General features: G+C 45.3%; 2 protein-coding genes across 5 annotated transcripts in view; one reads left to right on the plus strand and one right to left on the minus strand.

Annotated features, from left to right (window-relative positions):
* Positions 1 to 10,406, minus strand: part of ZNF460 (zinc finger protein 460) — a 29,500-nt gene extending 19,094 nt beyond the window's left edge. Inside the window, exons 1-2 of one of the 2 annotated variants that reach the window (XM_055239880.2) lie at positions 10,000 to 10,406; positions 5,612 to 5,738 (exon numbers count right to left, since the gene is read on the minus strand). In XM_055239880.2, coding sequence (XP_055095855.2) covers positions 5,612 to 5,738; positions 10,000 to 10,008 — 136 coding nt within the window. In that variant the 5' untranslated portion in view covers positions 10,009 to 10,406. Of the gene's footprint in view, positions 1 to 5,611; positions 5,739 to 9,459 lie in introns of both variants that reach the window. The other variant, XM_055239879.2, reaches the window with a different exon arrangement.
* On the plus strand, positions 9,845 to 27,393 carry LOC129461095 (uncharacterized). 3 transcript variants are annotated; one of them, XR_010115192.1, is made up of 5 exons: positions 9,915 to 10,018; positions 12,124 to 12,190; positions 13,580 to 13,656; positions 19,163 to 19,285; positions 23,177 to 27,393. XR_010115192.1 is itself a non-coding variant. In XM_063615394.1 (4 exons), exons 1-3 carry the CDS (start codon positions 9,845 to 9,847, stop codon positions 19,281 to 19,283), a joined length of 372 nt encoding a protein of 123 aa, XP_063471464.1. In that variant the 3' UTR covers positions 19,284 to 19,285; positions 22,894 to 22,932. The 3 variants fall into 3 exon arrangements, 2 of the variants coding, with proteins under 2 accessions (XP_063471464.1, XP_063471465.1); XM_063615394.1 differs by lacking the exons at positions 12,124 to 12,190; positions 23,177 to 27,393 and adding an exon at positions 22,894 to 22,932 and having other exon boundaries at positions 9,845 to 10,018; XM_063615395.1 differs by lacking the exons at positions 12,124 to 12,190; positions 19,163 to 19,285; positions 23,177 to 27,393 and adding an exon at positions 22,532 to 22,932 and having other exon boundaries at positions 9,845 to 10,018.
* Positions 27,394 to 27,729: the final 336 nt, after the last annotated feature.

Consider the following 27,729-nt stretch of genomic DNA (forward strand, 5'->3'; position numbering starts at 1 on the left):
AATTTTTAAAGACAAACCCAGAGGGAGAAGCTCAAGCAGAGTACAGACGGTCTGGAATAGAGATCCCCACTCACAGTCAAGATGAGACTAGGTGGACATCATAATGATGACATTCTATGGTAAGCTTGCTCAAGAACAGGTCAAGGAGCTACAAGAGGTGAGGGAAGGGGCACTTAATGTAGCCTAGATGGGGCAGGGACAGGAAGAGGTCAAGGAGGCTTCCCAGAGAGGATGCTTCATGAGCTTAAACTGAGAAGGACATATAGCCTTAGGACACAGAATATACAAAGACACAGAGTCTTCAGCGAATCCAGAGGACTGTAGTGAGAGGAGGTAGCCCCATGAGAAGTTAAGGTTGGTCAGGATTCAGAGGCAGGAAGGGGCAGAGATGAAGCTGATACTCAAGATTCTGCCTGAGGGACAGCTAGTGATGGCCACAGCTACTCTTAGGACAGAGCTGCTAGGACAGAGGGTGAACAGAATCCTGGTAGACATATAGAATCCACTGCATCAGGGTGAAAGATAGGCGAAAAGGCTAACAAACAACTGGATCTTGAAAAAGAAAATAATAAAACTTTATTTCAAGACAATAAAGATCTACCTGAATGAAGAAATTGATAATATAAAATTATCAATTCTCTCAAAACTGATCCAGAAATACAACACAACCCTGAGAAACAATAACCTGAAAACACTAGAAAAAGACACAATCTGAAAGGTACTGCCTGTAATCCTGGCTACTCGGGAAGCTGAGCCCAGGAGTTCGAGACCAGCCTGGGCAACACAGTCAGACCCATCTCTTAAAAAAAAAAAAAAAAAGTAATAATAATAAATAAAAAGAATGTGTGGATTAGCCTTGGAGAGTATTTAAGAGTAAGAAGGATGGGCTATGAGATAACTGATGAAGCCAACATAAAAGTGGAGATCAGAGTAAGAAGAGAGCCAAAGTCCAGTGAGAATAGAGAAAGAGAATCTAAGAGGGCCCAATGCTCAAGCACAAAATATGAAAACTCTGTGCTGAATCGTGAGTTTATATTAAAGGGAGGTTAAGAGTGTAGCTCTGGAGTCAGAACATCTCAGTTCAAATCTTGCCTGTACCAAATCAGCTGATGCCAGAGAAATGATTTAGCTGATCCTAGTCTCCACTTCCTCATCTGAAAAACAGAAACTCTCAGATTCTGTCTCATAGGCTGTGATGAGGGTTAAATAGGAAAATTCTTGGCTGGGCACGGTGGCTCATGCCTGTAATCCTGTTACATTTGGGAGACTAAGGCAGAAGAATTGCTTGAGGCCCAGAGTTCAAGAGTAGCCTGGGTAATATAGCAATATCCCGTCTCTACAAAAAAATTAATAAATTAGCCGGACATTGTAGCGTGAGCCTGTAGTTCCAGCTACTCTGTAGGAGAAATGCTTGAGCCCAGGAGTTTGAGGCTACAGTGAGCTATGATGGTGCCACTGCGCTCCAGCCTGGGAGACAGAGCAAGACCCTGTCTCTTAAAAAAGGGGAAAATTTCTATAAAGCACTTGGCACAGTGCTAGACACTACATAAGAGATTGGTAAATTGTGGACCATCATCAGTTATCACTACGGTCACTGCTGTATTTGAAAATTAGGAATGAAAGGAGTGACCTTACAATGGTTTCTGTGCTGTGATATAGAGAAACCTACCACAGGGACTCAAACAGTAAAACGAAATGATGTTTTTTTGTTTGTTTTTTTGAGATGGGGTCTCGCTCTGTTGTCCAGTCTGGAGTACAGTGGTGTGATCTTGGCTCACTGCAACCTCCACCTCCCAGGTTCAAGCAATTCTCCTACCTCAGCCTCCTGAGTAGCTCGGATGATAGGCACCTGCCATCACACTTAGTTAATTTTTAAATTTTTAGTAGAAATGGGGTTTCACTATGATGGCCAGGCTGGTAACTCCTGACCTCAAGTGATCCGCCCGCCTAGCCCTCCCAAAGGGGAATGATGTTGTCAAGTGATGATGAAGATGTGGAGCAATGGAAGCTTTCACATGTCCATGGTCAGAAAGTGAAATGGTACATTCTGCAGAACTGCTGGGCAGTTTCTTTTAAAGCTGAACACAGCCACATACTGTGGCTCATGCCTATAATCCCAGCACTTTAGGAGGCCAAGGAGGGAAGATCAGTGCAGGCCAGGAGTTCAAGATGAGCCTGGGCAACATAGTGAGACCCCATCTCTACAAAAAATAATAAAGAAAAGAAAGCTGAATATACAACCTACTCCATGACTTGATGTGTACACACGAGTATATTCTAACAGAATTTACTGTTTTTTTTTTTTTTTTTTTGAGACGGAGTCTTGCTCTGTCGCCCAGGCTGGAGTGCAGTGGCGCGATCTCGGCTCACTGCAAGCTCCGCCTCCCGGGTTCACGCCATTCTCCTGCCTCAGCCTCCCAAGTAGGTGGGACTACAGGCGCCCGCCACCACACCCGGCTAATTTTTTTTTTGTATTTTTAGTAGAGATGGGGTTTCACCGTGTTAGCCAGGATGGTCTCGATCTCCTGACCTCGTGATCCGCCCGCCTCGGCCTCCCAAAGTGCTGGGATTACAGGCTTGAGCCACTGCGCCCAGCCCAGAATTTACTGTTAACAGAAAATTCAGAAATCAGTATTTACATCCACCAGAAAATATGAACAATAATACTCTCAGCAACATATCCAAAACCTGAAAACAACAGGAACATCCATCAGCAGGGTAATGGACAAATGAATGGCAGTTTCACGTACAATGAGAAACTACAACATACTGAGAATGAACCAACTCCGACTGTATATAAACACCTGAAAAGAATAACACAGACACGATGATCAAAAGAAGACAGATATGTCAGAGAGCACACTGTGCAGTTCAACAACAGCCAACCAGTCTGTGCTGATGAAGCCTGAACATGAGCTAATAGAATCAAAGAGGCTATCGAGGGCATAAAACCCTGATGAGGAGCTGGAGATGGCCTATGTATTGATGTAGGTCGTAGTTACTTGGGTTTATACATAAGCAAAAATTCAGTGAGTGGACTTTTTTTTTTTTTTTTGAGACACAGTCTCCTTCTTTGCCCAGACTGGAGTGCAGTGGCATGATCTCGGCTCACTGCAACCTCTGCCTCCTGAGTTCAGGCGATTTGCCTGCCTCAGCCTCCCCAGTAGCTGGGACTACAGGTGTGTACCACCATGCCTGGCTAATTGTTTTGTATTTTTAGTAGAGACGGGGTTTCGCCATGTTAGCCAGGCTGGTCTCGAACTCCTGACCCTCAGGAGATCCGCCCGCCTCAGCCTCCCAAAGTGCTGGGATTATAGGCGTGAGCCACCACGCCTGGCCTCAGTGAGTGGACTTCTTAAGATTTTTGCACAACACAGCATATGAGTTATAGCTTATTCAAAAAGTAAAAAAAGATGGAGTCTTATTATGATGCCCAGCCCGGTCTCGAACTCCTGGCCTGAAGCAATCCTCCCATCTCAGCCTCCGGAGTAGCTGGGATTAGAGGCATCTGGCTTCCATTTTAGGGTTATTAATTGACTTGACTGCATTATTGTTGTATCTTAGAGAATATGGAAGCCCAAGGAGAGAGACAGAGAGGGAGCAGTCAGAAAACACGTAACATTTATTGATAAAGCTGTCTTACATGGTGTAGTTCATGGTGCCCCATAGCAATTACAATAGTAACATCAAAGACCACTGATCACAGACCACCACAATAGATATAATATTAATAAAAACATTTGAAATACTGCAAGAATTAACCAAAACGTGACATAGACAAAAAGTGAGCACATGCTGTTGGAAAAATGGTGCGGGACAGACTTGCCCAATTCAGGGTTGCCACAAACATTCAACTTCTAAAAATACAGTAACTGCAAGGTGCAGTAAAGCGAAGTACAATGAAACAAAGGTATGCCTTTTTTGGCACATATTGTCCCATTTTACCCATGAGAAAATTGAGGCACTTTTCTGCACTGGCATGGGTATAAAGAAATAAAAATTTCTAAAAAGAAAATTAAGGCACAGAGGAGTTCAGTACTTTGCCCAGGAACACACAGCTGACAAGGAGTAGAGCTAGAATTGGACTCTGAGGCATCAGACCTTGGTCTCCCAAGTGCTGTGCTCAGAGGAAATGAAGAACACCCCCGTGTGGTGCCAGGAGTCTCAAAACAAGGAGGCCATAAAGAAAAATGGGAGACATGAGCGGAAGAACTCAATCCTAAGGGAACAGGGCAGCAGAGTGAGGGGTAGACGTGGTGACTCCTCACTTTGATATTTCATGAACCACTGAAAAATAAAAAACTGGGAGGGAACTCCAGACAGCGATTTGGCCACATACAGACATTTGCACAAACATCAAAATCAACACATCACAAAAGAAAGAACTTTTACCAAGAAAAAAATGCAACGAACAGCATCTCACAATGAAGGTATATCTCTTAAACTGAATTAATTAAGTTTCTGAGGTGTTCACTGCAATGGCCCTATTATCCTTACTCACTGACGATGGGAATGCTGGGAGAATTAAGTGAGAAGAGTACCAACAGAGAAACAACAAAAATATGCAGGAAGTAGTAGTGCCAAAGAATGTGTGAGCCTCAGGGAACAAGAATTAGATGGTCACCTCGTTCCACACAATAGCTGAGCCAGAAAAAGCCATTATGAAAAGACAGTGACAGGAGCAGACCCATAAAGGGAAGCCAGCACCAGACAACCAGTATTAGTCCCACAGGGGGCCTGGCTGCAAATCCTGCCTTTGGGTTCTACAAAACATCCCAGCACTTTGGGAAGCCGAGGCAGGCGGATCACGAGGTCAGGAGATCGAGACCACGGTGAAACCCCGTCTCTACTAAAAATACAAAAAAAATTAGCCGGGCGTGGTGGCGGGCACCTGTAGTCCCAGCTACTCGGAGAGGCTGAGGCAGGAGAATGGCGTGAACCTGGGAGGTGGAGCTTGCAGTGAGCCGAGATTGCGCCACTGCACTCCAGCCTGGGCGACAGAGCGAGACTCCGTCTCAAAAAAAAAAAAACAAAAAAAAAACAAACATCCCATTTCCTGGTTACGCATCCCTCTCCTTTGGCTGTGACCAAAAGAAAACTATATTTCTTAGCCAACCCTTTCTAAGTAAGACACAAAGAGATCAGGAAGAATAAGGTGAGTCAAAAAAATGAGGCCAGGCATGGTAGCTCATGCCTGTAATCCCAGCACTTTGAGAGGCTGAGGTGGGTGGATTACTTGAGGTCGGGAGTTTGAGAACAGCCTGACCAACATGGAGAAACCCCTTCTCTACTAAAAATAAAAAATTAGCTGGGCGTGGGGGCACATGCCTGTAATCCCAGCTACTCTGGAGGCTGAGGCAGGAGAATCACTTGAATCCGGGAGGCGGAGGTTGTGGTGAGCCAAGGTCGCGCCATTGCACTCCAGCCTGGGTAACAAGAGCGAAACTCTGTCTCAAAAAAAAAAAAAAAAAAAGAGTAAAGCTTTGGGAAACAGGAGGACTGGCTCCAAAGACCTATTCCACTAGCCAGGCCTGGAGCCAGGATGAAGCTGAATTAGGCTAGAATGAAGCTGCTTTCAGGTGCCCCTGATGTTGGAGAGGACAGGCCTTACCCAGTGCGACCAGAAGCCCACAGGTCTCCAGCATCACCTCCACGTACAAGGCTCTCTGGGTCACGTCCAACTGCCCCCACTCCTCCTGGGTAAATGTCACAGCCACATCCTCGAAGGTCACAGACTCCTGAAAAGTCAAACAGAACCAGTAATGTTTCCTTTGCAACCGTGGAATAGGATTAGAACCTGTCACTCCAGCACTGCAAAAGATGCACAGAGAATCAAAGGCCAAATCACCAAGCACCTCCAAAGGGCCAAGATCTGTGCTAGGATCAAGGGGAATGTGGACACTGCCTTGCATGGATTACAGCAGTGAAGAGGAGACAGAAGCGGCTGAGGCAGGAGAACTACTTGAACCTGGGAGGCGGAGATTGCAGTGAACTGAGATCGTGCCACTACACTCCAGCCTGGCAACAGAGCAAGACTCTGTCTCAAAAAAAAATAAAAAATAAAAAAATAAAAAAATAAATGAATAAAGCCTCCTAGGCAGGAAGCCACTTGAACTTGACACAGAAATAAGGTTAGGATAATCCCAAGTGGACTGAGAGGCACAGACAGTAAATGCTCTGACATATTAGAGGAATGGGAAAGAATAATAATAAAAATATCACCACCAGCAACAATAACAGGAACAGCACCTGAGTCTTACCCATCCTTCCTGTGTGCCTGCCTCATGCTGACAGGTTTACACGCCATGGGAAAGTGACTGAAACTCCCCAGCTCAGGAGCCAGACTCCTGAGATTTAAAACCAAATTCCTGAAATCAACGTGTACCTGCTATGTGACCTTGGGGACCTCATTTCATTTCGCTGAGCCTCAATTTCCAGGTCAACATAACCGTGTTTCCCACTTCATCAAGAATAGTCAAGGCTGGGCACGGTGGCTCATGCCTGTAATCCCAGCACTTTGGGAGGCTGAGGCACGTGAATTACCTGAGGTCAGGAATTCGAGACAAGCCTGGCCAACATGGTGAGACCCCATCTCTACTAAAAATACAAAAATTAGCCAGGTGTGGTGGCACAAGCCTGCAATCCCAGCTACTAGAGGGGTGAGGAAGGAGAATCGCTTGAACCTGGGAGGCAGAGGTTGCAGTAAGCCAAGACTGTGCCACTGCACCCCAGAACAGAGCGAGACTCTGCCTCAAAAAAAAAAAAAAAAAAAAAAAAAAGTCAAAAGAACTAAAGAAAAACTGTTTGTAGGCTGGGCGCGGTGATTCACACCTGTAATCCCAGCAGTTTGGGGGGCTGAGATGGGCAGATCATGAGGTCAGGAAATTGAGACCATCCTGGCCAGCAAGGTGAAACCCCATCTCTACTAAAAATACAAAAATTAGCTGGGTGTGGTAGTGTGTGCCTGTAGTCCTAGCTACTCGGGAGGCTGAAGCAGGAGAATCACTTGAATGTCAGACGCAGAGGTTACAGTGAGCCGAGATCGCATCACTGAACTCCGGCCTGGCAACAGAGCTAGACTCCATCAAAAAAAAAAAAAAAGAAAGAAAGAAAGAAAAACTGTTTGTAAAAAAAAAAAAAAAACCACTGAGGCAAAGGCCACAGCATCTGAATTTACCATCATCATCTCTATGTCACACTCAGGGACCTGAGACCTGGGCCTCAGCCCTACCCTCAGCTCTACCAGTCTACCCAAAGTCTCATGTCTTCATGTCTTTTTTTTTTTTTTTTTTTTTTTAAGATGGTCTCACTCTGTCAACCAGGCTGGAATGCAGTGGCACAATGTCGGCTCACCGCAGCCCTGACCTCCTGTGGTCTAGTGATCCTCCCACCTCAGCCTCCTGCATAGCTGAGACCACAGGCACATGATGCCACGCCAGTCTAATTTTTTGTATTTTTTGTACAGATAGGGTTTTCCCATGTTGCCCAGGCTGGTCTTGAATTCCTGGGCTCAGGCAGTCCACCTACCTCGGCCTCCCAAAGTGCAGAGATTACAGGTGTGAGCCACCATGCCCAGCCCAAAGTCACAGGTCTTATCAACAGAGGCAGGATTTAAGCCCAGGGCCCTCTGGTCTGATTATGTAACCTGACATTTCTCTATTAGCAAAGTTAATGCAGTTAATGAGAAAGAAGCATTTTAAATCCATATATACATTTCAGCCACTCCCATGGACAAGGGCAGGGAAGTGTAGTCATCATCATCCACCTCACCAAAGAATCATCTGAGGTGGTGGCACCTGATCAGGTGTTAGGGCCTGGACCTGCTTCCAGGGAGAATTCACAATGAGCCATCGCTTCCTTTTCTACCTGAGTCCTACTAGCAGGTATCCCCGAGGCCAGAATATTCCATGAGCAAGCAACAAGAGTCACAGACGGCACAGCAGGTTGTAGCCATGAGAATATGGGCCCATCTGGAGATTACACCTATCCTGGCTGAGTAGGAGAGTACAATTCAGCAACATAACCATACAAACGTGCCCTCTCAGAATATGTCAGCAGGTAAGGGAGTAAGGGGAACCACACACAAAACCACCGTGGAAGCTACACAGGTCCCCTGAGAACTCCTTCAACAGCCAATATACCATTTTTTAAGTCTACACAGTTCCACCAGTATGAAAGGCCATGACTCCTCATGCCCAAGACCACTGGCTAGAAGGAGGCCTCATCTTGCAAAGGTTACTTTAGGTCTCACCCCCAGGCCTCCCTAACCACTTTGGGTAAAGAAGAGGATAAAAACAGGCTATGATGGTAGGCATACCAGTTGTTAGTTTCTGACTTAAGAAACTTAAGAGCTACAGCGATGTAAGGCAGGTAATAGAATGTATGTGACCCTCAAATTGCTCTTGTGTAAAACAATGATGACAATAGAACCTAATTCTAAAGAGTTCAGGATTAAGCCGGGCGCAGCGGCTCACACCTGTAATCCCGGCACTTTGGGAGACCCAGGCGGGTGGATCACCTGAGGTCAAGAGTTCAAGACCAGCGTGGTCAACACAGTAAAACCCCGTCTCTACTAAAAATACAAAAATTAGCCAGGCGTGGTGGCGCGCACCTGTAGTTCCAGCTACTCAGGAGGCTGAGGCAGGAGAATCGCTTGAACCCAGAAGGCGGAGGTTGCAGTGAGCCGAGGTCATGCTACTGCACTCCAGCCTGGGTGACAGAACAAGACTCCGTCTCGAAAAAAAAAAAAAAAAAATTCAGGATTAAACGAGCTGAGGGTTAAATAATACCCACCGATCAGCCCACAGCAAAGACTCAATGACAGTCAGTTAATATCATTCTTTGCAATTATTTTTCTTTGTTCCCATTACATCCTTGACAAACTCAAATCCACAAGCTTCTTTAATACCATCAGATTCTCTACACAAAAATACCAGACTCTGGACAAGGGTGTAAGTTGCGACTTTAGCCGGAATTGCCAAAAAAGGCACCTCCAAATAGGTGACATCTGGACAGAGGCCAGAAGGATGTGAGACGGAGGCCCTGCAAAGTTACAGGGGCACTGTTCGAAGTAAAAGAAGTGCAAGGAGAAAGCCTGGAAAATGGAAGAGGACTCTGCACGGTCAGGTTGGTGGCTCTGAAGAGCAAAGGACCAGGGAAAACCGCAAAGAGACAAGGTCAGGGGTGGTTGGCCAGGTGGATGGGGTAGGGGCTGGCAGGCAACAGAGAAGGTTGGATTTAGGGGAAGTGTGATGAGATCCCTAGAAGGAGGCATCACTCCTTCAACCACGGAGGCCAACACTGTCGCAGGACTGCGGATAAAGGAAATGACAAGCCACGGCCATTTCTCTTAAACGATGGCGACAAAGAAAAATCCTGTGGCTGTCTTGGCTTCCAGCCTGCCCACGAGGCCTCCAGAAATAGCACAGCAGCAGCAAGGCCGCAACCTCATCCACTTACCTGCGCCGGAGCCATCCACGCCGCCGCCATCCCGGGAATGCCGCGGATCAGCCGACCACAGCCCTTCTCTGTCCTGGGCGGGGCGACCTCGGCTGACTTTCGCACTCCGAGCCTCAGTTTTCCCCCGAAAAAAAATGCGCACAAGGCCCAAGGCGCAGCGTCGGGGCTGAGGAGACGGAGGGCGGCTGCGGAGGCCTAGGCCTCGGCGGGCGCCGGTGGGACACCTCGTTAGGGGAGAAGCGGGGCGTCAGGCTCCCGCCAAGACGCGGAGAAGGGGCGTAACCGCTTCACTACCCGTCCCTGCTCAGGCCGCAGAACGCGCCCACCCAGCGCTCTAGGCCCCACACTGTTTCAGGGCCAAACCGGCCCACGGAGATGACGTCACATGAAGAAGCGGAAGTCCCGCCTCCGCCGCCCTGGCCCGCAGAAAACGCTCCTGTCCTGGGCCGTCAATGGCCCAGAGTCCGCGGCCGACGCAAGGGGTAGTGCCTTCTGGGTAGTGCAGTTTTTCCCTTACATCTACCGGGTGTGGGAACTCACCCAGCGCATCCAACTGCACGTAAGTGCGCACCAGAACCCCCGCGTCGTCTTAGGGCTGCCGCTTCAGTACAGGCACAAGTCGGAGGGTCGAAAGGTCCCTTCTAGCTCAGGAAAATCGAGGTCAGGAGGCGGGGATATTCGCCCCGATTCAGACCCCGAACAAAGGTGCTTACCCTGCTGTGGGCTGGGCCCGCGACTTCTCGCTTGCTTTGCCTCTTTTCTGGATCTTTTCATAGAAGAAAAGGATAAATGAGCAGTTAAAATTGCCACCCAAAGGAGGACGCCTGACAGTGTGCCCAGCCTGCTGGGAAAGGACAGACCGCCCTCTATTGGGCCTCCTTTGGCCGGGCCCAGCCTTCGTAGGATGCAGGGACTTCCGGGTGATGTAATAGGCTTCGCGTTCGCCACGTGTGGACTTCCCGTACCCTGAGGTGGGGAGGCTGCTAGTGGAGCAGGCTTGCAGGGAAGTCCAGTACTCCCATTTCAAGCATGATCAGTTTGAAACGTCAGTAAGACCACAAAGCATAGTGCCATATACTCAACCTATGATTCAACATTGGCGGAGGGTTTGAGCGTGGATATATAAATTTGAGAGTTGTTACTGTAAACTGATACTTCAAGTCATGATATTGGGTGAGGCTGTGAAAAGAAGGAGCGTAGATGGATAAGTGACGGGAAAGTGGGGAACCCTGGCCCAACCCAGCATTAACTGGTTGCAGACAGGAGAGTTTATAAAGTCTTGTTAGGAATTTTAACAATCCTAGACTATGCAAAGATTATCTATATTATGCGAAGTCTTAGGAGTCCCCATCAGTAATTTTTTTTTCTTTTCATGACTATGAAAGTGAGAGAATAAAGTCCAGCTTTCAATGGTTTGACGATATATATGGTTAAGAAAATAGAAACAAGGTGTGCAGAAAGTACTCTCCAAGATATTTAATTTTGAGATTGAAAATAGTCAAGGAATGGAGATGGGGTCAATTTCCTACACGATGCTGTACTTTTGGAGATATGTTTTTGGCTAAATTAGTGTGCAAAGAACACTGTTATTCATCATTGGCAATAGTAATTTTTGAAAATTGATAAAGACATCATTCTCTTTTTAACATATTTGTGACTCTTAAATATATATATATATATATATTTTTTTTTTTTGAGATGGAGTCACTCTTGTTGCCCAGGCTGGAGAGCAGTGGCACAGTCTCCACTCACTGCAACCTCCGCCTCCCGGGTTCAAGTGATTCTCCTGCCTCAGCCTCCCGAGTAGCTGGGATTACAGGTGTGCGCCACCATGCCTGGCTAATTTTGTATTTTTAGTAGAGACAGGGTTTTTCCATGTTGTTCAGGCTGGTCTCAAACTCCCGACCTCAGGTGATCCACCCGCCTCGTCCTCCCAAAGTGCTGGGATTACAGATGTGCACCACCCCCTCCGGCCAGACTCTTATAATCAAATTTAAATGGTTTTTTCAGAGGCATATGAACCAGAGCAACTCTATCTTAAATAGGAGCTGGGTAAAATGAAGCTAAAACCTATTAGGCTGCATTCCCAGACAGTTAAGGCATTCTGAGTTACAGGATGAGATAGGAGGTCAGCACAAAATACAGATCATAAAGACCTTGCTGATAAAACAGGTTGCAGTAACAGAACTGGCCAAAACCACCAAAACCAAAATGGTGACAAGAGTGACCTCTGGTCGTCCTCACTGCTACACTCCCACCAGTGCCATGACAGTTTACAAATGCCATGGCAATGTCAGGGAGTTACCCTATGTGGTCTGAAAAGGGGAGGCATGAATAATACACCCCTTGTTTAGCATGTCACCAAGAAATAACCATAAACATGGGCACCCAGCAGCCCTCAGGGCTGCTGTGTCTATGGAGTAGCCATTCTTTATTCCTTTACTTTCTTAATAAACTTGCTTTCACTTTGCACTGTGGACTCCCCCTGAATTATTTCTTGTGCGAGATCCAAGAACCCTCTCTTGGGGTATGGATTGGGACCCCTTTCCTGTAACATATTCCTGGCCACCACAGAAGAGACTATACTGCAGAAACCCCTGACCCAAAGGCTAACTTTGGGGAAGTGGTGGGGTCCGGTAACACCTTTCTTGCAAACCACAAAAGGGACGATGCTGAGGAGACCCCCCTGACCCAAAGGAAATAGACTGCAGTACTGATTGGACGACTTTGGGTAAGTGGTGGGGTACCCAGGTAAAGAATGGGATTGGGATAGACGCTCAAGTTAGGGGAGTTAGAGTCTCTCCTAAGACAGAGTGGGTTAGAGGCCCCTCTTAATAAAAGGCAAGGACCCTTGACAGACCTTGAGTTAGAGGCCCAACTTAGGAGGATCAGAGTCCTTTCTAAGATTTAGGGGGTTAGAGACCCCTCTAAGTAAAGTCCCTCTTGGCTAAGAACAGGTTTGGCACCATGGGATGTTAACTCCTATTGTCTTTGGATTAATCTGCCTTGCACTCTTTGCTGATGGCTGTGGGCGACAGGGTTAGGCATGTACAGGATCATGGGACACAGGGAGCTTTTTCCTCCCCCAAAGGGGAAACTTGAGAGCTAACGGGACTGCTGAAAAAAAGTCCCTTCACGACAGCAGCCGTAGCTGCCTGAACTTTTCAGTGTCACTGCAATGGGTGGGTCTTTCTCTGGCCTCCCTGATCATCTCGCCTTCCTTGGGAAAGTATTGCCTGTGGAAAATATTTCCTGGGAAAGTATTGCTTGCTAAAGCATTTCCCTTTCATATATATATATTATATTATTATAATATATATTATATTATTATAATATATATTATAATATATATTATATTATATTATTATAATATATTATATTATGTTATTATAATATATATTATTATATTATATTATTATATATATTGTATTATATTATTATAATATATTATATTATATTATTATTATATATATTATATTATATTATTATTATATATTATATTATATTATACTTTATCCTGTCTTTAACCTTTGGTAAAGTTCAGAAGTTAGAAAAGTATAATATATATTATTATATATATATATATTTTTTGAGACGGAGTCTTGCTCTGTCGCCCAGGCTGGAGTGCAGTGGCGTGATCTCTGCTCACTGCAAGCTCTGCCTCCAGGGTTCAGGCCATTCTCCTGCCTCAGCCTCCCGAGTAGCTGGGACTACAGGCGCCTGCCACCACACCCGGCTAATTTTTTTGTATTTTTTTAGTAGAGATGGATTTCACCGTGTTAGCCAGGATGGTCTCGATCTCCTGACCTCGTGATCTGCCCGCCTCGGCCTCCCGAAGTGCTGGGATTACAGGCGTGAGCCACCGCACCCGGCCCCTTTCTTATCTTTTCTATTACTCTATTACCCCGGGCGACCATCTTGCCCAGAGACCACATGTTGAAACTCCAAGTCAGAGGTTGGATTAAAGATGGCGGGGCCTATCTGGGGGCAAATTTAAGCCTTGCCAGTTTAATATTGGGTGCTAAGCAGAGTGGGTAATGTGTGTGTTTTATCACATGTATTTTGCTCTGGTCAGAATGAAAAAAAGTAATTTTCCTTTATAATGCGGCTTGGCTCCCAGGGCAATGGTGCCACAAGCCAGATCACTGGGACCACTCAGAGAAGGGGAACACAGAAGCCTGGCGTGCCAGCAAAAGGGTAAGAATTTGTTACCAGTCAGATTTCTGACTTCTCTCTCTCTGTGCAAACGGTTGAATGAATGGTAAAAATAATAATAATAGTAAAAATAATAAATCAATAAATCAGTGTTTATCTCCTCTGTAAAGTTTTGATTAATGTGAAAAAGAATTCTAAGCTAGTCTTAAACTGGTGTATTTTGTGCTTTGAATTTGTTTTTCTGTAGGATAAAACATGGGCTTAGAACACCTGTAAGCCCACTTTTCAAGATGACCCAGCAAGCTGGTCAGTAACAAACAGCTGCAGGTCCCTGAAACAAACAGACAGGATAAAGTATCCCCCTTGTTTTATGTCCTTGGGAGCTTGACCTTTTAACCATGTGGCAGTACCTTCTCTTGGTCTCCACCTACTAGGGAATAAGAATTTTAGGGGTCATGTCATAGTCAGCTCTAAAAATCATATTAAATAGTTAAAAGCCTTTGCAAGCTCAAAATTAACTACTCTAGGCTTCTGTGAAAGGAAGAAGGCACCGTCCCGTGCTGTAGCTCAGTAACTAAGGTTTTTGCACTTTCACAGTGGCAGTCTGGGTTTGATACCCCACCTAGGAAGTAAGTCATTTCTGGTTTAATATCTGCGTGACCTCGTCTTTTCTCTTCTCCTCCACAGATTGTCTTAGATTTTCCTTTCTCTATGCACGTAGGAGATAACCTTTGGTAAAGTTCAGAAGTTAGAAAATATTGGCTTCTTGGCATGGCTAAAGTTGGGTAATAAGAGATTTGAAAGGATTTCTTTTTTAAAGAGCACTATGGTTAAAAATTAGCTTAATTAAAAGTGGATAGGCCAGGTGTGGTGGCTCACACATGTAATCCCGACACTCTGGGAGGCCGAGGCAGGCGGATCACCTGAGGTCAGGAATTCGAGACCAGCCTGGCCAACATGGTGAAGCCCCGTCTCTACTAAAAATACAAAAAAAATTAGCCTGGCGTGGTGGTGGGTGCCTGTAGTCCCAGCTACTCGGGAGGCTGAGGCAGGAGAATGGCATGAACCTGGGAGGCAGAGCTTGCAGTGAGCTGAGATCACGCCACTGCACTCCAGCCTGGGCGACAGAGCAAGACTCTGTCTCAAAAAAAAAAAAAAGAATATATTGTAGTACCATTATTTGAAAAAATATTACATTTTTAACTGTCTTTACTTTTGTGATGCATGAGTTATTAAATATTGCTTGAACCAGGGAGGCAGAGGTTGCAGTGAGCCGAGATCGCGCCACTACACCCCAGCCTGGGAGACACAGTGAGACTCCATCTCAAAAAAAAAAAAAAAGTGGTGGATAAACAAGCTATAGATATATTTAAAAGGCCTTTATGTTTTTCCCTTCTTGGAACCTGTTTTTCCGGAAAAAGCGGTTTTTGTTTTTTCCTCAGTTGACTGAATTATTTTTCTCCATTTTTTATGTCTTGCCACTGTTAATGCACACATGAAAGGCCCTAAGATAACTTCTGGTAGCCTGGGACTCCTTGGGAAAAACAGAGAAGGCACCACAGACCCCATTTTAGGAAAAAAAAAAAAGAAAAAAAAACAACTTCTGTTTTCCTCATGAAACCCCAGGAATTAAAAGCAAATAGATCCCTCTCAAAATCAAAGGCTCTGTTCTGTTTTGCACTGTGTTATCTGACAGTTTTGAGTTTTGGGGGTATCAGAAATTATTTCGCATTATGAGAGAGCTTTGGTGCATAATAACTAGGTAGGAAATACACTTTAATGGATCGCTAATAGTAATTGTGGAAGGATACCTGACTCTGCACACTGGGATCAGAGAAGCATGCTCTTGGCCACCTGGAAGATAAGGAAACATCCCCACGCCTCACTGGGAGGAGACTCCCATGAGGAATGGGCTGACTGGCTTTGGGTTGCCTTGCAATGACATGCACAGTAGAAGCACTGTACTGTCTTCTCCCGGAGTGTTCCCTTTCTTTTGGGGATCCGGGAACCAGTATAAAGTGGCACCCTTAATTTTGGGGATCTGCCTTTGCCTTCAGCTGCTTATTTGCTGCCTATTTGGCCCTAGAAATGCATGCTTCCCTGGCCTTGTTCCTCCAACGGCTCTACCCTGAAGCCAGTAATCCAATTAAAAAACTGGCACATGAAAAATGTTACAAGTGCTGTGTATTTATATGTGTTGTATGTTTAGATACAAAAGAGTTCCAATTAATTGCCTTAGAAAAATAAGTGCTTAAATCAAATATTTTGTCAGAAAAATAGAAACCGTAATGCCTTTTTGTTCATGTGACTTTAGTAATCTTTTGGAAATAAAGACAGTTTTAGAGATTATTGGTAAAATAAAATATCTTGAAAATGTAGACACTTGGTCTAAATTAAGGTCAGATATCAGATTTGCTAAACGCTTTAAGGTCAAACTGTTTCTTTAACTTTTGAAAATTGTTCAATTTACCTACCTTAAAGACATTAGATTCTAGGTAAGGCCTGGGGACCTGTAGAGTTAGCCACACTCCCTTTTTTTTTTTTTGAGACAGAGTCTCACGCTGTTGCCCAGGCTAGAGTGCAGTGGTGCGATCTTGGCTTACTGCAAGCTCCGCCTCCCAGGTTCACGGCATTTTCCTGCCTCAGCCTCCCGAGTAGCTGGGACTACAGGCACCCGCCACCACGCCCGGCTAATTTTTTTGTATTTTTTTTTAGTAGTGACGGGGTTTCACTGTGTTAGCCAGGATGGTCTCAATCTCCTGACCTCATGATCCACCCGCCTTGGCCTCCCAAAGTGCTGGGATTACAGGCGTGAGCCACCGTGCCCGGCTGCCACACCCCCTTTTAACCATGGTGCTCTTTAGTAATGCTGGAGAGTCAATTCATATCTGCACTTCTGCCTGGTGTGTTCTAGGCAGGCTCCACACCTAGTACATAAGTAAAATCCCTTACTTACCAAGGTTTTCACCAAAAATAAAAGTTGCTAAGAGTTAACATTATAAAATGTAACTCACACTACTAAAGAAACAATTTTACATGCAAGGTGTGTAAGAAAAGTGAATGTGTTTTTGGTAAAAAAAAAAAAAAAAAAAATTATAAGAAGGCATGGGAATGTGGATATTTTTTCTGCCTAAAGTGTTAAACAATTGTTTTAAGTAAGAAAAAAAAATCTAAAGATTTAAACAAGTTCTGGAAGGTTTACAAAAATTAATTGTAAGAGATTCTGTGTGTGAACATATTGGCTAAAGTTAAAGGAGTAGTATTCAGCTTTTCCATAAATTAAACACTGGAATAAAAGCACAACATGTTTTTCTGAAGAGCACTGACCTACTGTTTCATAAAAATGTGTAAAGGGTTAAAAAAGGTTTATAAGAATCTTACTTTGAGGCTGGGCGCGGTGGCTCATGCCTGTAATATCAGCACTTTGGGAGGCCGAGGCGGGTGGATCACTTGAGGTCAGGGGTTCGAGACCAGCCTGGCCAATATAGTGAAACCCTGTCTCTACAAAAATACAAAAAACTTAGCTGGGCGTGGTGGTGCATGCCTGTAATCCCAGCTACTTGGGAGGCTGAGACAGGAGAATAGCTTGAACCCAGGAGGCGGAGGTTGCAGTGAGCCGAGATCGTCCATCGCACTCCAGCCTGGGAGACAGAGTGAGACTTCATCTAAAAAAAAAAAAAAAAAAAAAGAATCTTACCTTATGGTTAAACACTAAAATTGGGTAAATACGTCTCTAAGGGTTTTTTTTTGTTGTTGTTGTTGTTTTCTTTTTTTGAGACAGAGTCTCGCTCTGTCACCCAGGCTGGAATGCAGTGGTGCGATCTTGGCTCACTGCAACCTCTGCCTCCTGGGTTCAAGCGATTCTCCTGCCTCAGCCTCCCCGAATAGCTGGGACTATGGGCACCTGGCTAATTTTTGTATTTTTAGTAGAGACAGGGTTTCACCATGTTGGTCGGGCTGGTCTTGAACTCCTGACCTCATGATCCGCCCACCTCGGCCTCACAAAGTGCTGGGATTACAGGTGTGAGCCACTGCACCCGGCCATCTATAAGATTTTATTAAAAATTGGATTTAACATTATAGTACATTAATATAAAGGTGAAATTTGGCTTATTTGGTATAAAGATCATACAGGAAGCATTATCAAATGTGAAATGGTGTTTTGTTTTCTTTGGACTATATTTGCATAAATGTGTTATTGGTATATATTGCAAAATTACTGGGAACTCCTATAATTCTAATATGACTTACTGTATATTATTAATAATTATAATTGTTATGTAAAATTTTGTGTACCACAGAACCAAATTTCCTTATCAATTGTGGCTTTAGTAGTGGCTGTCCTAAAATTTTTTATCATCCACAGACAATTGTCTTGTTTTAATCATCTTTAGAAGGTGGTTTATAATCAACTATAGAACTCTAGGCCGGGTGGGTGCAGTGGCTCAAGCCTGTAATCCCAGCACTTTGGGAGGCTGAGGAGGGTGAATCACGAGGTCAGGAGTTCGAGACCAGCCTGGCCAACATAGTGAAACCCTGTCTCTACCAAAAAAAATACAAAAAAATTAGCCAGGCGTGGGGGTAGGCACCCGTAATCCCAGCTACTCGGGAGGCTGAGGCAGGAGAATCGCTTGAACCTGGGAGGCAGAGCTTGCAGTGAGCTGGGATTGCACCACTGGACTCCAGCTCGGGTGACAGTGTGAGACTCTGTATCAAAAAAGAAAAGAAAAAAAAAACGCTGGACGCAGTGGCCCACGCCTGTAATCCCAGTACTTCGAGAGGCCGAGGTGGGCGGATCGCAAGGTCTGGAGTTCAAGACCAGCCTGACCAATATGGTGAGACCCTGTCTCTACTAAAAATATAAAAAATTAGCTGGATGTGGTGGCACAGGCCTGTAGTCCCAGCTCCTTGGGAGGCTGAGACAGGAGAAGCTCTTGAACCTGGGAGGCGAAGGTTGCAGTAAGCCAGGATCGCACCACTGGACTCCAGCTCAGGTGACAGTGCAAGACTCCGTATCAAAAAAAAAAAAAAAAAAAGGTGGGGGGGCCGCACATGGTGGCTCATGCCTGTAATCCCAGTACTTGGGGAGGCCGAGGTGGGCAGATCATGAGGTCAGGAGTTCAAGACCAGCCTGACCAATATGGTGAAACCCTGTCTCCACTAAAAATGTAAAAAGTTATCCAGGTGTGGTGGCACAGGCCTGTAGTCCCAGCTACTTGGGAGACTGAGGCAGAAGAATCGCTTGAACCCGGGAGGTGGAGGTTTCAGTGAGCTGAGATTGCATCACTGCACTCAAGCCTGGGCAACAGAGTGAGACTCTGTCTCGGAAAAAAAAAAAAAAAACTCTAGCAGGTGTTCTTAAATGCAGGTTTTCTGATAATTTTGGAGATTGTGACATTAGAATAGAGGAAATAACTTTTAGAGCTCTCATAGAGAACTGAAATGTGCATAAGTATCAAACATAAGTTAACTCTATGGACTAAACTGAAGAAGTCTAATGTTTTTAACTTTGTTTAAAACATTGCTGATCCTTTGTTTTGTTTTTCAGAGTCAAGGAAACTTTTCATTTGAGCTATTTACAGCTTTTACCAGTTGAATATACTCCTATGAACAAAATTTGGAACATATTTGTTTCTCTGAACCTGATTTCTCCAGAATTTGGAAACTAGTTGTGAGTATTCTTAACTTATGGCAATATAGTTATTTGCATAAGTGCAATAAGAATCTGTTTTCCTTTATAACAGGACACAATTGGAGAAATTGGTTATTTTACCAAGGCTTTGACTAGAATGATGTGCTTTTCTTTAAGGAATCAAACTTGATTTGTACAGCCAATAAAAGCCCTTTGGGGAACTGGCCTCACACCTTGCTTACACAGTACCTGTACAGGGTTTCTGACCTGTGGTTAAGTAAAGAATGCCACTTTCTGACAGGTCCGGGAGCTCCACCTTATCTTGGGACCTCAAAAGGAGAGTAATTTACCCAACTTATAGGTATTTGAGGGTACAAACCCATGGCAGGGTTTGGCTTTAAAAAAGTCTTATCAGAGATTCTCTGTGAAACAGAGTTCCATCAAAGCCAATTAAAAAGCCTATGTGGGGCCAGGCGCGATGGCTCACGCCTGTAATCCTAGCACTTTGGGAGGCCGAGGTGGGCAGATCACAAGGTCAGGAGATCGAGACCATCCTGGCTAACATGGTGAAACCCCGTCTGTACCAAAAATGGAAACAATTAGCTGGGCGTGGTGGCGGGTGCCTGTAGTCCCAGCTACTCGGGAGGGTGAGGTAGGAGAATGATGTGAACCCGGGAGACGGAGCTTGCAGTGAGCCGAGATTGCGCCACTGCACTCCAGCCTGGGGGACAGAGCAAGACTCCGTCTCAAAAAAAAAAAAAAAAAAAGGCTATGTGAAAAATAATTATTCTTGCTGCACTTTATATAAATAATCAGGCCAAGTATAATAAAGCAAATCAAATCAGTCTTACCCTAATCTGTCTTTAGTAAAAATGAGAAACTGGAGAAATATTATATTTCAAGAACTATGGTATACTTGTTATTAAATTCTAATCTCATTAGTTCTTTTTAAGTTTGTTTCTGCAATTTAACCTAACCCTGCTTATTCCTGTGAACCAACATCTCTGACTGCTGCTCAGAAAAAACAAGAGGGATGGGTAATGTAAAAATCTGGATCAATATTCTAATTCTGGGCACATTATAATCAGCTAACAACCCCATGCCAGCTTAGTTCCAACAGTTGCTCAGTTCATGAAAAGCCTTCTAATTTAGTTTACTTAGAATAACTTTACTTATTTTGCTTTACTCTTGTGGAATATATTGCTGTTATACTCTTTGTGTAGGAATACAGGACAAGCTTACTGAATATTTTCCTTCTTTTTTTTTTTTTTGACGGATTCTCACTCTGTTGCCCAGGCTGGAGTGCAGTGGCGCGATATCAGCTCACTCTGCCTCCCGGGTTCAAGCGATTCTCCTGCCTCAGCCTCCTGAGTAGCTGGGACTACAGGCATGAGCCACCATGCCCCACTAATGTTTTGTATTTGTAGTAGAAACGGGGTTTCATCATGTTAGCCAGGATGGTCTTGATCTCCTGACCTTGTGATCCGCCCACCTCGGCCTCCCAAAGTGCTGGGATTATAGGTGTGAGCCACTGTACCCAGCCGGAAGCTCCTGTTTTTAAAACTATCAGATCTGGTGAGACTCCTTCACTATCATAACAGCGCAGGAAAGACCCCGCCCCATAATTCAGTCACCCCCCACCAATCCCTCCCATGACACATAAGAATTGTGAGAGTTACAATTCAAGATGAGATTTGGGTGGGGGCACAGCCAAACCATATCATATGGGATCTCACCATGTTTCCCAGGCTGTCTGTGAACTCCTAGGCTCAAGTGATCCTTCGGCTTCAGCCTCCCAAGTAGCTGGGACTACAGGTGCACACCACCATGCCCAGCTTGGAAATCAAATTTCAACATGAGTTTTGGTGGAGAGGAACTATTTCCAAATCTTAGTATCTCCCTTACCTGATTTGTATAAGATGGGATTCACAAAACACACATAGAAGCACTTATATTTGATTTTTAATATATGTACTGCTAAGGTGAGCACTTATTTGATTTTTCTTTTTTTTTTTTTTTTTGAGACGGAGTCTTGCTCTGTCGCCCAGGCTGGAGTGCAGTGGCACGATCTCGGCTCACTGCAAGCTCCGCCTCCCGGGTTCACGCCATTCTCCTGCCTCAGCCTCCCGAGTAGCTGGGACTACAGGCGCCAGCCAACATGCCCGGCTAATTTTTTGTATTTTTAGTAGAGACGGGGTTTCACCGTGTTAGCCAAGGTGGTCTCGATCTCCTGACCTCGTGATCCGCCCGCCTCAGCCTCCCAAAGTGCTGGGATTACAGGCGTGAGCCACCGCGCCCGGCCTTATTTGATTTTTCTTTTTTTTTTTTTTCGAGACAGAGTCTTGCTCCGTCCCCCAGGCTGGAGTGCAGTGGCGCGATTTCGGCTCACTGCAAACTCCGCCTCCCGGGTTCACGCCATTCTCCTGCCTCAGCCTCCCGAGTAGCTGGGACTACAGGCGCCCGCCAACACGTCCGGCTAATTTTTTGTATTTTTAGTAGAGACGGGGTTTCACCGTGTTAGCCAGGATGGTCTCGATCTCCTGACCTCGTGATCCGCCCGCCTCGGCCTCCCAAAGCGCTGGGATTACAGGCTTGAGCCACCGCGCCCGGCCAGGAGAATGATTTTTCAAAAATTAAAACCAGTAATTAATAAGGCTCGCCCATAAATAAACAAGGAGAAGAAACCAATCTTAAAAAAGAATTGCAAATAGTATACGTAGATATCACCAGCCCCCTTCAGACAGTGGAGCTTTGTGGTCTTCCCCTTGAGTTGGCTGGACTTAGTGACTAATTGTGGAAAGTGAAAACAGTAACTTGACAGGAGAAACCTGGCAGACAAGTACCTAACCAAGTGATCAAGGTTAGCATCATTTAAGTCATCTTTTTTTTTTGTTTTTTTGTTTTTTTGAGATGGAGTCTTGCTCTGTCTCCCAGGCTGGAGTGCAGTGGCACAATCTCAGCTCACTGCAACCTCGGCCTTCCAGGTTCAAGCCATTCTCTTGCCCGAGCCTCTTGAGTAGCTGGGACTACAGTTGCACGCCACCACGCCCAGCTAATTTTTGTATTTTTAGTAGAGACGAGGTTTCACCATGTTGACCAGGATGGTCTGGATCTCTTGACCTTGTGATCCACCCGCCTCGGCCTCCCAAAGTCCTGGGATTACAGGGCGTGAGCCACCGCGCCTGGCCCATTTTAGTCATCTTGACATCACGTAACACCTACTATGATGATACAAGGAGGACACTTTGCCAATCTGATGTTCTTCCCCTTAACTCACAATTCTAGACTAATAATGAAAAAATACCAGACAAATGCAAATTAAGGGACATTGCATTATGAGTACTCCAGAAGTATGTAGATCATGAAAAACAAGAAAAGACAGAGCAGCTGTCACAGATGGGAGAAAACTAAAGCGATGAGATGATTAACTGAAATGTGGTGTCCTGGACTGGATCCTGCAACTGGAGGACATTAGCGGAAAAAAACTGGTGAAATCCAAATACAGTGTGTAGTTCAGTTAGTAGTAGTAGTATACCATGTTAATTTCTTAGCTTTGACAAATATGTCATAGAGTTGTGAAGTATTAACATGAGGTGGAGCTGCATGAAGTTATGTAGGAACTCTGTAATATCTTTGCTTCTTTACAGCTAAAATTGTCAGAAAATAAAAAGTTTAAAACAAAAAAAGCAAGGAGAGACTTCTGGCATGACAGCATAAGGAGCTCTGTGGGCCCACTCCCCAACAAAACTGTTGAAAATTATTGAAAACAAAACAAACAAACAAAAAAAGTCATGTCTCTGGAGATAGTCCTAAGGATATACATCAAATGAAAAAATATTTATTCAAGAGAATCTGTCCTTCTGTAAGAACTGTGAGAGTCCGTGGTATTTGAACCAACACCATCTCTTTCCTTCACCCCTCCCAATTCAGTGATACGGAAGCTATACTCCACAGTGTTGCAGACAAGAATACAGGCTCTCCCAGCCGGGCGCGGTGGCTCAAGCCTGTAATCCCAGCACTTTGGGAGGCCGAGGCGAGTGGATCACGAGGTCAGGAGATCGAGACCATCCAGGCTAACACGGTGAAACCCCGTCTCTACTAAAAATACAAAAAATTAGCAGGGCGTGTTGGCGGGCACCTGTAGTCCCAGCTACTTGGGAGGCTGAGGCAAGAGAAGGGCTTGAACCTGGGAGGCGGAGCTTGCAGTGAGCCGAGATTGCGCCACTGCACTCCACCCTGGGGGACAGAGCAAGACTCTGTCTCAAAAAAAAAAAAAAAAGAATACAGGCTCTCCCTCTCAGCTTCCATACAGAGGGCTGTCTTCCCAGCAGGGTAGGATGTCAGCGTTTCTTATCTTACCACCGGACACTTGCTGAGGCTAAATCCCTAGTGAGTGCAGCCCCAGAGGCAGGAGCTCCCTTCCTCCACCCATCCGGTGTTGGTGAGATGAAGGCTCTTCCTTGGGCACCGTGATGCTGGGTACTGGGGATTCATCACACTTGCCCACTGAAAGTCTGTAGTAGTGTACCATGACAGGGCAGCTGAAAAGACATGAGGCCACTGGCCACCCACTACCACTGAGCACTCAGCCCTCAAAGCAGGGATGTCAGAAGTGGGCCATGGTTCTCACTCCCAGCTTTAGAGCCCAGATCCAGAGATATTGCCTGAGGGGACAAGCAGAGAGCCTGGAAAGAAACATGTGGAGGTACGCCAACCTGACGTAGAACAAATATCAAACAGTTTGGGAACCCAAAAAGCCTGATTTTTTTTTTTTTTTTTTGAGACGGAGTTTTGCTCTGTCACCCAGGCTGGAGTGCAATGGCGTGATCTTGGCTCACTGAAACCTCCGCCTCCTAGGTTCAAGCGATTCTCCTGCCTCATCCCAAGTAGCTAGGATTACATTTTTGTAGTTTTTAGTAGAGACAGGGTTTCACCATGTTGGCCAGGCTGGTCTCGAACTCCTGACCTCATGTGATCCACCTGCCTTGGCCTCCCAAGGTGCTGGGACTACAGGTGTGAGCCACCGTGCCTGGTCAAGCCTGATAAAAAGCTTTGGAGCAATTTATGCCTCTGGGTATTGTTGAAAGTGGTGTCATTCTGTACTGTCTTCTTAAACCACATCAGTGGTCTATAGTGGAGAATCAAGAATACCCAGGCTGTCTGGTTACGGAGGTAATATATGAGTTCCAACCCTAAAATTCATCTGGAATCCCCTGCTTCCTCTTCATCTCAAGTCTCACTTCATAGGGAATCCTTTCATAACTAGTGTTTGCTCCAGTCATCTCCCTTCATTCCTTTCATTCCTCTTTTCTTTCCTTCTCCTTTCATTCCTTGTAGCTTCTCCTTTCATTCCCTGTAGAATCTGTCTTGTTCTCATGGAGTCAGGAGCAGAAATATATCTCTGGGCCAAAACCATGACTTTCAGTCTTGAACTGGAAGTTTCCCCTGAAGCCATAGGCTGGTTGCTGAGAGAAGAGAAAGGGAAATGGCCTTAACAGCCAGGGGTGACCCAGCAGTCCTACAGTAACAGTCCTACAGTGGTGCCAGGAGACCATGGGGATTTTGCAGCCTCGTTATAAAATCCACTGAACATTCACTCTACAAATACTTCTTAGAGAAGCTGAGGGAAGGCACTTTGCAAGATAATGTAAAAGATAGTGTTGAGCCAGTCCCACCTAGGTTGTAGACATGTGGTCCAGGTAATGAGCCTCAGCTTGTATCAACCATTCCCTTCTCATAGAGGCCTCTCCAGATCTCTCTTTTTTTTTTTTCTTTTGAGATGGGGTCTTGCTGTGTAACCCAGGCTGCAGTACAGTAGCAGGGTCATAGCTCACTGCAGCCGCCACCTCCTAGGCTCATGTGATCCTCTCACCTCAGCCTCCTGAGTAACTGGGATACAGGCCCACACCAACACACCCAACTAATTTTTTTTTATTTTTTGTAGAGATGGGGTCTCACTGTGTTGCCCAGCTCGTCTCAAAACTCCTGGGCTCAAGTGTGGATCTCTTCATCTAAAGTAGCTCCCCCAGCCAGGTGTGGTGGTCTGTAATCCCGACACTTGGAGAAGCCAAGGTAGGAGGATCACTTGAGCCCAGGAGTTCAAGACCAGCCTGGGCAACATAGTGAGACCCCGTCTCTGTGAAAAATTTAAAAATTAGCCAGGCATGGTGGTGGATACCTATAGTCCTGGCTACTCGGGAGGCTGAGGGAGGAGGATCACTTGAGCCACGGTGGCGCAGGCTGCAGTGAGCCATGATTGTGCCACTGCATTCCAGCCCGGGCAACAGAGTGAGAGAACCTGTCTTTAAAAAATAATAATAAAAATTTTAAAGTAGTCCCTCACCCCAATATTACTCTGTTCTACTTTTCTTTAGGACATTCATAACCATTTGAAAATATATTTTTATATATTTACTCACTTTTAATTAATTAACTCAACAAGTACTTGACTATCTTGTGATAGGCTCTGCTCTAAACAGTGGAGATACAGAGCTGGGCCTGGTGGGATTGTTCCTGTAGTCCTAGCTACTCAGGACACTGAAACAGGAGGATCGCTTGAGACCAGGAGTTTGAGACCAGGAGTTTGAGACCAGCCTGGGCTATCTAGCGAAACCCTGTTTCTAAACAAAAAAAAACAAAAAGTCACAATGGAGACACATACATAACAAACACACACACACACACACACACACAAAATAATAATAATCCCAAACTCCCAAACAATATAGAAGATTAGGAGTGTTGTGGAGATAAGACAAACTAGAGCAAATTAACAATCAGTGAGTGGGATAAAGCCAGTTGTGCAATACAGAGTGGTTGGGACAGGTCTAATAAGACAGTTAGGCCGGGCGCGGTGGCTCTTGCCTGTAATCCCAGCACTTTGGGAGGCTGCGACGGGTGGATCATGAGGTCAGGAGATCGAGACCATCCTGGCTAACATGGTGAAACCTCGTCTCTACTAAAAATACAAAAAATTAGCTGGCCGTGGTGGTGGGCACACCTGTAATCCCAGCTACTAGAGAGGCTGAGGCAGGAGAATCACTTGAACCCGGGAGGCGGAGGTTGCAGTGAGCCGAGATCACGCCACTGCTCTCCAGCCTGGGCGACAGAGTGAGATTCCGTCTCAAAAGAAAAAAAAAAAAGTTATGTTTTAGCATGGACTTAGAGGAATTAAGGACTCATGGAGATCTGAGGAAACAGTGTTATCACTCAGAGAAAACACACAGGACAATGGAACTGACAGAGCATCCTGGGTGTTTGAGGAACACCAAGAAGCCTAGTGTGGCTGGAACTGAATATGCATGGAAGTTGGAGAGATAGATGGAAACAAACTGTGTAGTCTTTTATGCCAGTGTAGAGAGGTTGTAATATGTTCGTATGTGTTCAAAAATGTACCTGGGGTTTTTTGCAGTATGGTCTGATAAGAAACTCAGACATGCAAATGATTGCCAGGAAGGAAGAACTTTAAACTCAACGGAGTTTTAGAAACAGTAGGCAAAACACATCCTGCAGGGCTATGTGAGAAGCACCAGGGTGGTATAGGAAGCAGAAGCAGAGGAGAAAGCAGAGGCCAGATCCTTTATTGTGTTTTCCACAGGAAAAGAAAGGCAGGGCTGGGTAACCAGAAGAGGATTTGCTGGTTTGAATAAAGTTGGTAGACTTTGGGGTCTAGAAGCTGTCCCTGTCTGCCGAGTACCTGGCCCTGGAGTCATTAGAGCAAAAAAAAAAAAAAAAAAATTGTCTCCTGTAGTGTAAGAGCCAGACAGAGGAGATGATTCACATTAGGGGATTCTGGATTTGTTAGTATGCAAATAAAAGGCATGGTTCAGAGTGAGTCATTTGCAATCTCTAAGAATCAGTTAACTCTAAATGGCAAGGTCCCAAATTCCAGAGCATCAAGAATGCAGAAAATAAGAAAATATAGCTAATACACTGTGAAATGGGTAGCCATCATGGGGTTTTGAGCAGACCTGTGATGTTATCTGATTTATGTTTTTGTTTGTTTTTTGAGACGGAGTCTTGCCCTGTCACCAGGCTGGAGTATGATGGCGTGATCTCAGCTCACTGCAACCTTCTCCTCCTGGGTTCAAGCGATTCTCCCACCTCAGCCTCCAGAGTAGCTGGGATTACAGGCAAGTGCCACCACGCCCGGGTAATTTTTTGTATTTTTAGTACAGACAGGGTTTCACCGTGTTAACCAGGATGGTCTCAATCTCCTGACCTCATGATCCACCTGCCTCAGCCTCCCAAAGTGCTGGGATTACAGGCGTGAGCCACTGCGCCTGGACTGATTTATGTTTTAAAAGGATCACTCTGGGTACTCTATGGAAATTGGAATATGGGAGGGGCAAGAGGGAGAAGTCGTGTTAGGGAGCTCTGGCTCTTTCCAGATGTGCATGGTGGAGGATAACTTAAGCCAATGTAGTGAGAGGGGAGGTGGTTTACCACAAGGTACAAATAACAGTAGATCAAGGAGAACAATG

The sequence above is a fragment of the Symphalangus syndactylus genome, chromosome 13 (genome assembly GCF_028878055.3).
Source record: "Symphalangus syndactylus isolate Jambi chromosome 13, NHGRI_mSymSyn1-v2.1_pri, whole genome shotgun sequence".
Taxonomy (NCBI): Eukaryota; Metazoa; Chordata; class Mammalia; order Primates; family Hylobatidae; genus Symphalangus; species Symphalangus syndactylus.

What these genes read in the sequence shown, in the direction of transcription:
- LOC129461095 (XM_063615394.1), top strand. Translation starts at nt 9,845, where the DNA reads ATGAAGAAGCGGAAGTCCCGCCTCCGCCGCCCTGGCCCGCAGAAAACG. An exon ending in CCCAGCGCATCCAACTGCAC is followed by an intron (nt 10,019 to 13,579) that starts GTAAGTGCGCAC and finishes CTTGGCTCCCAG; the next exon opens with GGCAATGGTGCCACAAGCCA. An exon ending in CCTGGCGTGCCAGCAAAAGG is followed by an intron (nt 13,657 to 19,162) that starts GTAAGAATTTGT and finishes TTTGTTTTTCAG; the next exon opens with AGTCAAGGAAACTTTTCATT.